Source organism: Amblyraja radiata, chromosome 8 (assembly GCF_010909765.2).
Source record: "Amblyraja radiata isolate CabotCenter1 chromosome 8, sAmbRad1.1.pri, whole genome shotgun sequence".
Classification (NCBI taxonomy): Eukaryota; Metazoa; Chordata; class Chondrichthyes; order Rajiformes; family Rajidae; genus Amblyraja; species Amblyraja radiata.
The window spans coordinates 59,838,748-59,851,710 of NC_045963.1; the positions used below are offsets into that span (position 1 = coordinate 59,838,748).

At 43.2% G+C, this 12,963-nt stretch overlaps 1 protein-coding gene across 1 annotated transcript in view; it reads left to right on the top strand.

Moving 5' to 3' along the window:
* cd109 (CD109 molecule) overlaps positions 1–12,723 on the top strand; it is a 112,015-nt gene extending 99,292 nt beyond the window's left edge. Inside the window, exons 30-33 of the mRNA XM_033026045.1 lie at positions 862–1,004; positions 9,354–9,510; positions 11,005–11,107; positions 12,129–12,723. Of these exons, the coding sequence (XP_032881936.1) occupies positions 862–1,004; positions 9,354–9,510; positions 11,005–11,107; positions 12,129–12,322 (597 nt within the window). The 3' untranslated portion in view covers positions 12,323–12,723. The remainder of the gene's footprint in view (positions 1–861; positions 1,005–9,353; positions 9,511–11,004; positions 11,108–12,128) is intronic.
* Positions 12,724–12,963: the final 240 nt, after the last annotated feature.

A 12,963-nucleotide genomic window follows, 5' to 3' on the forward strand; every position in this document is an offset into this window, starting at 1 on the left:
AATTTTTGCATCTTTTAGCTGGTTTGCATTTGTCATTGTATTTCTGCTGTATCCATCTTTACTGCATGTATAATGTTCTCCATGAGTTTCACGCGAACAAGGAATTTTGTTGCACCCTGGTATATTTGACAATAAATTAAGCCACATCTGAATTTGAATCTGAGGAGTATGTAAAATGGCCAGTTATAGAAACATAGAAACATAGAAAATAGGTGCAGGAGTAGGCCATTCGGCCCTTCGAGCCTGCACTGCCATTCAATATGATCATGGCTGATCATCCAACTCGGTATCCTGTACCTGCCTTCTCTCCATACCCCCTGATCCCTTTAGCCACAAGGGCCACATCTAACTCCCTCTTAAATATAGCCAATGAACTGGCCTCAACTACCTTCTGTGGCAGAGAATTCCAGAGATTCACCACTCTCTGTGTGAAAAATGTTTTTCTCATCTCGGTCCTAAAAGATTTCCCCTCTATCCTTAAGCTGTGACCCCTTGTCCTGGACTTCCCCAACATCGGGAACAATCTTCCTGCATCTAGCCTGTCCAACCCCTTAAGAATGTTGTAAGTTTCTATAAGATCCCCCCTCAATCTTCTAAATTCTAGCGAGTCAAAAGATGAACTATTGTATCTTGTTGGTTAAAACAGCATAAAACAGAAGCTTGTGGTCACACCTATGAACTAAACAGATGCATTATGCATAGTGGTTGCCCAGTTTGTTTCTGGCTTCTGCAGTGTGAGAAAGGTTGTGCTGTGAGCAGAGAGAACCTTGTATAAATTGGAAGAAGTAGAAGTAACTTGTGACAGCTGATAAAGACAGACTTTAACTGAATAAACTAGCTGCTGGATTTTATGTTTTCTAGCTTAATGTCCTCTTTAATCTGGAAAGTAAAATTGCATCAAAGGGAAAACGTATGCTTGAGTCGGAGGAGGCATTTGATTTGGTCCTTGATGTTTCAGACAACAAAGATGACCTCAATCACTTGACTCTAACTATCTGCACCAGGTAAGTGTAAGGATGTGGTTTGCAATTCACTGCCATGATGTGCAACACCGATGAGGCAAAAACAGTTCTAACATTTAGTTAACCTCATGTCACATGGTGCCTCAGCAATGGAACCTCATGCTACACAGTAGCCACACTTCAAAAATGTCTTATTGCTTATCCTAACATTCCCAAAGGCATGAGGATTGCTTCAGTTTTTGTATAATTGAATACACAAAAACTAGAAAATAGTAGCAGGAGTAGGCCTCCAAGCCCCTCAAGCCAGCCTTGCCATTTAATATAGTCATGGCTGATCTATGCTGGACCCAACTCCTCTTCCCTGCCATTGACTGGTGTACCGCGCAGAAGGTAGTTAGGGTTAACCAAGTCATGAGAACCACAGCTCCTGCGGTTTCATAGTTTACTTTAGTTTGAAATGAATGACCCAGTTGATTTCTATGCTTTATTAATCACACAATATCAGGTAGATTATATCATAGTTGGCTATGTGGGCTTGCAATGCGTGAAATAAGACAGTATCTCTATGGCACCATTTGAAAAGGGTGAGGGGAGTTCTCTCTTGTGTTTGGGTCAATAATCAGCTTCTATTCAGTTTTTCAATAAATAGATTATTTACTTATTGGATTGGAGTTGCGACAAGCAAATAAAAGGCCATTCAACAGTGCAGCAAGTGGCAATGCAATAGTGTAGGAGGCAATGTTGCAAGTGCGGACTGCATTGTAAGAATGAATCCACTGTGGATTGCATTGTAAGAATAAAGGAGTACTTCAAAGACTGCAGAGTGTTTTGGAATAATCAGAAAGCTATGTGAAAGAAGCTATGGAATTTAAAGTTTAATGCACATTTTCAATATAAGTTTTTGTAATTGCGGGGTAATTTGGCAATAATATCCTGGACTGTTTATATTTGTTTCGTTGTGTCTTACTCAAGTTGTTAGCAAACCTGGATCAAGAGAAATGATTGAACCTATATCTCTTGTACTATCCTTATCCACACCTGGATTATTTATCAGCCATATTTTCCCTACCACAATAGTGATAGCCTTCTACTAAATAGTCAGCAATCTGTTGTCATTTTTCTGCTTGAATTTACCTAAAATGTCTTGGCTTATATGATTTGCTCAACTTGACTGAATACCCTCAGGAATATATCATTCTGTGTCTGGCAATCGGTACTGTTCTCTTCTCCAGTAGGAAGAGCTAGTCAGGGTGTAAGAAATCTGGCCACTGGTGGGCAGAACATTGGCCAAAAAGATACACAATTTCATTCTACAAGTAAAGAAAATGTATAAAGTTTCGAAGTCAAGAAAATCTGAAAATGTCACGGTTGTTCACAGATCAGATAGCATCTACGGTGAGAGAAGCAGATTTAATATTTAAGGTTGATGGTGAGGAAAAGTTAGAAGTCAAACTTGTTTTAAGTGATATAGAGGGAGGATTGGAGAGAACAAAAGGAATATCTGTGATCGTGCAGAGAGCAGTAGAGACCAATGGCATTGATGACAGTGCTGCCGACTGAGTGGTTTCTTAGTCAGGGCCAGTCTGTGTGAGCGAGATGGAAATAAGAGAAGAATGATAGAACTCAGAACATAGAACAGTACAGCAGAGGAACAGGCCCCTCATTCCACAATGCCTGTGCCGAACATGATGCTGAATCAAACTAAGTGGGAAAAGCTTTTCCACGTCAACTCTGTCTATCCCTCTCATCATTTTAAAAACCTCTATCAAGTCCCCCCTTAACCTTCTGCGCTCCAAAGAATAAAGCCCTAACTTGTTAAACCTTTCTCTGTAACTTAGTTGCTGAAACCCAGGCAACATTCTAGTAAATCTCCTCTGTACTCTCTCTATTTTGTTGACATCCTTCCTATAATTAGGCGACCAAAATTGTACACCATACTCCAGAATTGGCCTCACCAATGCCTTGTACAATTTTAACATTACATCCCAACTTCTATACTCAATGCTCTGATTTATAAAGGCCAGCACACCAAAAGCTTTCTTTACCACCCTATCTACATGAGATTCCACTTTCAGGGAACTGTGCACAGTTATTCCCAGATCCCTCTGTTCACCTACATTCTTCAATTCCCTACCATTTACCATGTACGTCCTATTTTGATTTGTCCTGCCAAGATGTAGCACCTCACACTTATCAGCATTAAACTCCATCTGCCATCTTTCAGCCTACTCTTCCAACTGGCATAAATCTCTCTGTAGACTTTGAAACTCTACTTCATTACCCGCAACCCCACCTATCTTAGTATCATCTGCATACTTACTAATTCAATTTACCACACCATCGTCCAGATCATTGATGTACAAGACAAACATCAGTGGACCCAACACAGATCCCTGTGGCACCCCACTCGTCACTGGCCTCCAACCTGACAAACAACCATCCACCATTACTCTCTGGCATCTCCCATTCAGCCACTGTTGAATCCATCTTGCTACTCCACCATTAATACCCAACCATTGAACCTTCTTAACCAACCTTCCATGAGGAACCTTGTCAAAGGCCTTACTGAAGTCCATATACACAACATCCACTGCTTTACCCTCATCAATTTCCCGAGTAACATCTTCAAAAAATTCAAGAAGATTAGTTAAACATGACCTTCCAGGCACAAATCCATGTTGACTGTTCCTAATCAGACCCTGTTTATCCAGATGCTTATATATATTATCTCTAAGTATTCTTTCCATTAATTTGCCCACCACTGACGTCAAACTAACAGGTCTATAATTGCTAGGTTTACTCTTAGACCCCTTTTTAAACAATGGAACAACATGCGCAGTACGCCAATCCTCCGGCACTATTCCCGTTTCTAATGACATTTGAAATATTTCTGCCATAGCCCCTGCTATTTCTACACTAACTTCCCTCAATGTCCTAGGGAATATCCTGTCCGGATCTGGAGACTTATCCACTTTTATATTTCTCAAAAGTGTCAGTACTTCCTCTTCTTTGATCCTCATAGTTTCCATAGCTACTCTACTTGTTTCCCTTACCTCACGTAATTCAATATCCTTCTCCTTGGTGAATACCGAAGAAAAGAAACTGTTCAATATCTCCCCCATCTCTTTTGGCTCTGCAGATAGTTGGCCACTCTGACTCTCTAATGGACCAATTTTATCCCTCGTTATCCTTTTGCTATTAATATAGCGGTAGAAACCCTTCGGATTTACTTTTACCTTACTTGCCAAAGCAACCTCATATCTTCTTTTAGCTTTTCTAATTTCTTTCTTAAGATTCTTTTTACATTCTTTATACTCCTCAAGCACCTCATTTACTCCATGCTGCCTATAACTATTGTAGATCTCCCTCTTTTTCCGAACCAAGTGTCCAATTTCCCTTGAAAACCATGGCTCTTTACAATTTTTACGATTTCCTTTCAACCGAACAGGGACATAATGATTCTGTACTCTTAAAATTTCACCTTTAAATGTACTCCATTTCTCTTCCACATCTTTCCCATAAAACAAACTGTCCCAATTTACTCCTTTTAAATCCTTTCGCATCTCCTCAAAGTTAGCCTTTCTCCAATCAAAAATCTCAACCCTAGGTCCAGTTTTGTCCCTCTCCATAATTATATTGAAACTAATGGTATTGTGATCACTGGACCCGAACTGTTCCCCAACGCATACCTCTGCCACCTGACCCATCTCATTTCCTAACAGGAGGTCCACTACCGCCCCTTCTCTAGTAGGTACTTCTATGTATTGTTGCAAAAAACTATCCTGCACACATTTTACAAACTCCAACCCATCCAGCCCATTTACAGAATGTGTTTCCCAGTCTATGTGTGGAAAATTGAAATCTCCCACAATCACTACCTTGTGCTTACTACTAATATCTGCAATCTCCTTACATATTTGCTCTTCCAATTCTTGCTCCCCATTTGGCGGTCTATAATACACCCCTATAAGTGTTGCTACCCCTTTCCCCTTTCTCAGTTCCACCCAAATAGCCTCCCTAGACGAGCCCTCTAATCTATCCTGCCAAAGCACTGCTGTAATATCTTCCCTGATAAGCAATGCAACACCTCCACCTCTTGCCCCTCCAATTCTATCACACCTGAAGCAACGAAATCCTGGAATATTTAGTTTCCAATCACAGCCCTCCTGCAACCATGTTTCACTGATCGCCACAACATCATACTTCCAGGTGTCAATCCAGGCTCTAAGTTCATCCACTTTTCTTACAATGCTCCTAGCATTAAAATATACACATTTAAGAAACCCACCCTCTCTTATTCTCTGATTATTTTCTTTTTCTTCTCTCTCCCCTACATTTTGGGTCAGAGTGCTACCATTCTCTGCCCCCTGCTTCACACACTGACTGCTAGCTTTCCCTATTTGAGTCCCTCCCCCCAACCATACTAGTTTAAAGTCTCCCCAGTAGCCTTTGCAAATCTCCCCGCCAGGATATTGGTCCCCCTTGAGTTCAAGTGCAACCCGTCCTTTCTGTACAGGTCGCACCTTCCCCAAAAGAGGTCCCAATGATCCAGAAACTTGAATCCATACCCACTGCACCAGTCCCTCATCCATGCATTTATCCTCCACCTCGCTCCATTCCTACTCTCACTGTCGCGTGGCACAGGCAGTAATCCTGAGATTGTTACCTTTCCAGTCCTTCTCCTTAACTCTCTACCTAACTCCCTAAATTCTTCTTTCAGGACCTCTTCTCTTTTTTTACCTATGTCGTTGGTACCTATATGCACCACAACCTCAGGCTCCTCTCCCTCCCATTTCAGAATTTCTTGGGCACGTTCAGACACATCCCTGACCCTGGCACCAGGGAGGCAAACTACCATCCGGGACTCCTGTCTGCGTCCACAGAATCGCCTATCCGACCCCCTGACTATAGTCCCCTATTACAATTGCCCTCCCCTTCTTTTCCTTACCCTTCTGAGCAACCGGACCGATCTTTGTGCCAGAGGCCTGGCCGCTGTTGCTGCCCCCAGGTAAGCTGTCTCCCCCACCCTAACTCAAGCATGAGTACTTATTTTCAAGGTGTACAGCCACCGGGGTACTCACCAGTCCCTGCCTCTGCCCGTTGCCCTTCCTAACTGTGACCCAGTTTTCTGTCTCCCGTGGTCTTGGAGTGACCACCTCCCTGTAACTCCTTTCTATGACCTCCTCGCTCTCCCTGAGCAGACAGAGATCATCGAGTTGCTGTTCCAGGTTCCTGACACGGTCCCTTAGGAGCCCCATCTCGACGCACCTTGCGCAGATGTGGACGTCTGGAGGGCACTCCGACTCCATGACCTCCCACATCTGACATCCAGAACAGTAAACTGCCCTGGCCTTCATTCTCCCCCTTATCCGAATACAATAAAGCCTTACAATTACAATACAAATACAATACAAGCCAATCAGCTGCTTCCGCTGGTCCTCTTCCACCAATCAGAGGCTTCCACCAGAATCAGAATCCTTCTCTGGAAGTGAGATGGAACGTTGCAGATTTGGGTAACTCACAGCTCCAGGTAAGTCCTCCTCTCACCAACGGCTCCCCGGGCCTCTGTAGAAGCAAACCCCGCGCTGTATTTACACTCACAGCTCCAGGTAAGTCCTCCTCACACCAACGGCTCCCCGGGCCTCTGTAGAAGCAAACCCCGCGCTGTATTTATACTCACAGCTCCAGGTAAGTCCTCCTCACACCAACGGCTCCCCGGGCCTCTGTAGAAGCAAACCCCGCGCTGTATTTATACTCACAGCTCCAGGTAAGTCCTCCTCAAAGCAACGGCTCCCCGGGCCTCTGTAGAAGCAAACCCCGCGCTGTATTTATACACACAGCTCCAGGTAAGTCCTCCTCACACCAACGGCTCCCCGGGCCTCTGTAGAAGCAAACCCCGCGCTGTATTTATACTCACAGCTCCAGGTAAGTCCTCCTCACACCAACGGCTCCCCGGGCCTCTGTAGAAGCAAACCCCGCGCTGTATTTTTACTCACAGCTCCAGGTAAGTCCTCCTCACACCAACGGCTCCCCGGGCCTCTGTAGAAGCAAACCCCGCGCTGTATTTATACTCACAGCTCCAGGTAAGTCCTCCTCTCACCAACGGCTCCCCGGGCCTCTGTAGAAGCAAACCCCGCGCTGTATTTATACTCACAGCTCCAGGTAAGTCCTCCTCTCACCAACGGTTCCTCTGCCTGTACATGTTCCACATCCCTCCATTCCCTGCATATTCATACTCACATCTTCTTAAAACTTTCTTCCTCTCACCATAAAATATGCCCTCTGGTATTTGAATTTCCACTCTGAGGAAAAGATTCTGACTGTCTACCTTATCGATGCCTCTCATAATTTTAGATATTTCTATTAGGTCTTTCCTCAACCTCGAATGCTCCAGATAAAACAATTCACATTCGTCCAACCTCACGTTATAGTTAATATCCCCGAATCCAGGCAGCATCTTGGTAACCTCTTCCATCCACCCATGCCCCACCCCCTCCCCAAGTCTCACCCAAACCCTTACCATCCTTCCTGTAATGGGGTGACCAGAACTTTACACAATACTCCAAATCAAGTCAAGTCAAGTCAAGTCATGTTTATTTGTCACATACACATACGAGATGTGCAGTGAAATGAAAGTGGCAATGCTCGTGGACTTTTGTGCAAAAAGACAAATAACCAAACAACCAAACAAACTATAAACACAATCATAACACACGTATACCTTTACATAATAAATAATGGAAGGAAAAACGTTCAGTAGAGTTAGTCCCTGATGAGATAGGCGTTTACAGTCCGAATGGCCTCTTGGAAGAAACTCCTTCTCAACCTCTCTGTTCTCACCGCATGGCAACGGAGGTGTTTGCCTGACCGTAACAGCTGGAACAGTCCGTTGCAGGGGTGGAAGGGGTCTCTCATGATATTGTTGGCTCTGGAGTTGCACCTCCTGATGTATAGTTCCTGCAGGGGGGCAAGTGAAGTTCCCATAGTGCGTTCGGCCGAACGCACTACTCTCTGCAGAGCCTTCTTGTCCTTGGCAGAGCAAATCCCAAACCAGATGGTAATGTTCCCGGACAAGATGCTTTCCACCACCACTGCGTAGAAGCACTGGAGGATCCTCGGAGACACTCTGAATTTCCTCAATTGCCTGAGGTGGTAAAGGCGCTGCCTTGCCTTACTCACGAGTGCTGAGGCGTGTGATGCCCATGTCATATCCTCGGAGATGTGGACTCCCAGATATTTAAAACAGTTCACCCTATCCACAGGATCCCCATTTATCCTCAATGGAGTGTACGTCCTCGGATGATGTGCCCTCCTAAAGTCCATGATCAGCTCCTTTGTTTTTTTGATGTTCAAGAGGAGGCTGTTATCCTGGCACCAGAGTGCTAGATCAGCCACCTCCTCCCGGTAGGCCTTCTCGTCGTTGTCTGAGATCAGGCCCAACACCACAGTGTCATCAGCAAACTTAATTATTGAGTTGGAGCTGAACCTAGCCACACAGTCATCAAATGCAGCCTCATCAAAGTTTTATAAAAGTTTAATATGAATTCCTGACGCTTATATTCATATCCCTCTCAAGCTTTCCTATACATGTCCAATGTCTTTAAAATTTTGTTTTGTACCTGCTTGTGAATTAGCGTTTCAGCTCAATAGCTCATTTAACCACCATGAATCTATTTCGCATGATCTCCGTCCTTCATTAAAAAATGATCACTTTCAATCTTGAAAGTTTTAATCAGTCCCAAAAATCAACTTCCATTTAGGGCTTTGGGTTCCTATCTCCCTCAATGTGTGTTTACAAAAAAATCCTTTCTGATTTTGACTCTGAATGACTTGGCTCTACATTTAAGATGGCAAGCCTCCATATTTTCTTAAAGAATAGAAGGCGGCTATCCGTCCCATCAACTGTTTCTGACTCTCAGGGAAATTCCAACATTCCTGTCAGAGACAGTTGCGCAGTTGCCTCACAACGCTAGAGACAGGGTTTAATCTGTCCCCGACTGCTGTGTGTGTGGAATTTGCACATTCTCCCTGTGACCATGTGGATTTTCATCATGTGCTACAGTTTCTTCTCACATCCCAAAGATGTGTGAGTTTGTAGGTTAATTGGCTGCTGTAAATTGCCCCTAATGTGTAGAGAATGGACGCAAAAGTGAGGTAACATAAAACTAGTGTGAACAAGTGATTGATGGTTGGTATGAGCTCGGTGGGCCGATGGCCTATTTCCCTGCTGTATCCTTTAATCAACCTAGAATAGTGAATAATGGGACTTGACGCAACAATAACATTGAAGACAGTACTTGGTGGCAGAACGTGGGAATGGTGGCCTTTTCAAGAAGATGGACACATTAAATCATTTTAAGCTAACCTTTTGTTTTCTTCTTGCTGCTGAAGATTTAAAGGAGAGGGAAATGTATCAAGCACAGGAATGGTCCTGATGCAAGTTGGGATGCTCAGCGGCTTTGTCCCAGAAATCAATAGCATTCAAACTGACGACCTCATCAAAAAAGTGGAATTTGAAGATGGTGCTGTCTCTTTGTATTTTGATTCGGTGAGTTGGAGTGTGGAAGGAAATGCTACTTGTAGCATGTTTATCATCTGGGGAAGGATCATGTGTGAGTCAAAGAATTCCCACTGTGTTGTTGACTTCAACCAACCTGTTATTGGTTTACTGTTGTGACATGTACCGAGATATAATGAAAAACTTTGTTATGCATGCTATCTAGTTAAATCATAGCACACGTGAATAAACCAGGTAGTGCAAAAGAGAAAATAAACAGTGCAGAATATATTGTTACAGCTACAGAGAAAGCAGATTACAAAAACATGCAAGGGCTTCATCACTGTAGCTTGGAAGATCTGGAATACATCTTTAGCATGTGAGAGGCATTCAAGAGTTCATAACGTTGGGGATGAAGCTGTTCCTGAAACTGGTGGGATGTTTTCAAGCTTGACGAGAGAAGGACGATGACTGGGGAGTGATTGGTCCAGTGCACCATATTTGTGCATATGTCAATATGACTTGACTTGACTAATGCTGTGTGCTTTCTGGAGGCAGCATGAAATATATGGTAGATGGAGTTAGACAGATGGGGCGAGACTGGTTTGGGTGATAAGCTGGGTTGCTTCCATAACTCTCTGCAGTTCCTTGCAGTCTTGGGCAGAGCAGGTGTCATATCAAGCTGTGATGCATCTTGATGGGTTACTTTCGATGGTGCACCTATGAAATTGGTAAGAATCATTGGGGAAATGGCTAATTTCCTTAGACCTGCACCAGTATAGGCAGCTGTGTCAACAGAGGCCAGGTAACCATTATATCTCCTGGTGGCAATCTCTCCAAATAATTATTTCCACCATCTGATTGTAAATCGATCAGGTTCAGATGATCATTTGAACAGCTGTCAACCATCAGCAATATATTACATCCTTTCCAAATAGCCTCCTTTTATTCTGACACTGTAACCTTTGGCTTGAAGATCCTCAGCCTGGGGAACATACTTCAAGCACTGTAAAATTGTAAATACTAATAGGTCCAAAGGAGATTCTTGATTAGACATAGGAGTGCAGCATCATCTTCTGATACTTGCATTAACTCTGAAATTTCATGGCAGGCGCCAATTGTATTCTGTTCCCGAAACTCAGGTTCATTGAGTCACTCATTTCAGTAATGGAGAATGTGCAGACATACTGTTTTATGTCATGAAAGAATTTCCATCTCTTTGCAAAGCGCAAGGACGTTTTCCAGTCCTTGAGGTTAGTTTTTATTCTTTAATTAACATCATGAAAAGAGATCGTCTGCTCCTTTAATGCCCTGTGGGACCGTGCTGCACTAAAGTTAGCCATATCTTTCCATCCGCATACTGGTGGCAATGCGGAAAAGTGTGCTGCTTGTCTTTTAATCACTTTGATTTATGTGTTCTGCAATGCTTCAGGAAAGACTTCAATCTGTCTTTGTCACTTACTGTTTTTCTTTGTTCTGGGAAAAAAAACTTGTAAAACAAAACACAAAACAATTTGTAAAGAAACATTCCTTCTTTGTTAACAGTTAAATGAGACCGAAGTGTGTGTAATCATCCCAGTGATGAGAGATTCCAAAGTAGCTAATGCCCAGGATGCTGTGGTGATCATCTTTGAGTATTACAAAATAGGTACGGTGTTTATTTATTTGCTTGCTTTTGAGTGTGAGTGCACATGACTGCAGGCAGTGACATTAAAATTCATGCTCAGATTGGAGCTAGTGGACTGACTGTGCTTGGAGAGAGCACTGAAGCAAATGATTGTGCCTGGCTCATCATTTGTGCTACATAGCAATCCCTCCATTGTACTTTACCGGAGAAGCAACCACGAGACACATGTAAAATGTGTTTATTCTTTGCTGATAAGGCGTAGGGACAAGGATTGCTGATTTTGAATGAATGAATGAATAGTTTATTTTCAAGCTGGAACTGACTTCCAATGTGTAAGAGGACATCTCCTGCTCTTATTTTAGCCATTCCTGAAATCTTGAGAGGTTGTCCCTTCTGTTGCTGTTAATTGTATCCAGACTACTTTAACCACCTTCTCAGTTCAGCCTTGAAACATGAGGTCTTCCAAACTAAGAAAGGCAGATCCATTCCCGTCCCACTATCCTGAATGCCCAAGATTGTGCACCGATAAATGTTAGTGAATTGATCACAATGGACTCTGGCCTGGGCTGGGGGTGTCCACAGTGGGTGAGAACTTTGGGAATATGGTCTATAGTCACTCGTTTGACTTGAGTCATCCCACCCCTTATGGGGAGAAGGCAGGAGAATGGGGTTGAGAGGGAAAAATAGATCACCAGAGGGTGGTGAATATGTAGAGTTCATTGCCACGTAAGGTCACTAGGTGGCAAATACCGTCACTAGGTATTTTTAAAACGAGATGATAGGTTCCTGATTAGTAAGGTCGTCAAAGGTTATGGGGAAAAGGCAGGAGATTGGGGTTGAGAGGGAAAAGTAGATCAGCCATGGTCGAATGGCGGAGCAGTCTCGATGGGCAAATGGCCTAATTTGGCTCCTATGTCTCATGGTCTTATCAATGGTGATATTGGGCTGACATGTGTTGCTGAGAGTGGGAACAATATTCCTAAGTTAAAAACAGATGAATAAAATGGTATGAACAGACTGTTGTATTTTGTTCCAAACACAGAAAGAAGAGCGGTCAGAACGTACAACTCGGAGGTAATGTCCGGCACTAACTTCTGTAACTTCTGCAGCCCCGATTGCAGCATGTGTCGCTCCGGCAACAGCCCCGTTACAACCAGCATTGCTGCACGGCCAATTCAAGGAGACCAATTTGCACTCTTGCTATGTCTCATTAGCATTTATCTCAGCTTGACTTAATTACATATTTAAAGTCAATTGTAGAGCTTCTTGGTCCAGGAGAAGTAATTGTTGTTTTGTTTGAAGGGGGTGGGAAATGTATTTTCATGCCAAAACATATAGAAATCAGGCTTAGTGACTACTGTCTCCTTACCACTGCTTTTCAAAAAGAAAAAAACCCTTGCTCATTTTCTTTTGAATGCCCACGTGTTGTCTGCTTGTGGATATAAGGGGGTTGTCTTTTTTTTTCTGTAAATGTTTCTGGCCTGCAATATTGTAGTCACAACTGGTTTTGTTTAAGCTCTTGAGGAGCTACCTGAGATCCAGATTTGAGAGGAAGTGAGAGTGTCCAATGTCCTGAATTTACAACCACTGCTTGAGTTATAGCAGCATTAAAACCACTGGAACAATCTTTGGATCAACCCTGCAGGCTGTTTTTCCTTCTCAAAGCACGATAGGTTTCAAAATCCACAAAGGGAAGCAAACCCTTAACACATGTGTGCATTTGCGGTGCATGTGCATGTGTAATTGTAAATGTTTGTGAGTTTGTGAGACTGGGGGTGCATGTATAATTCAATGAAGTAAAGTAAATTGCAAGATTCTTGAGTGTAAATGCCAAGCACAGGACAAATTGCAAATAGATTGTGTCCGGTGGTGGGGTT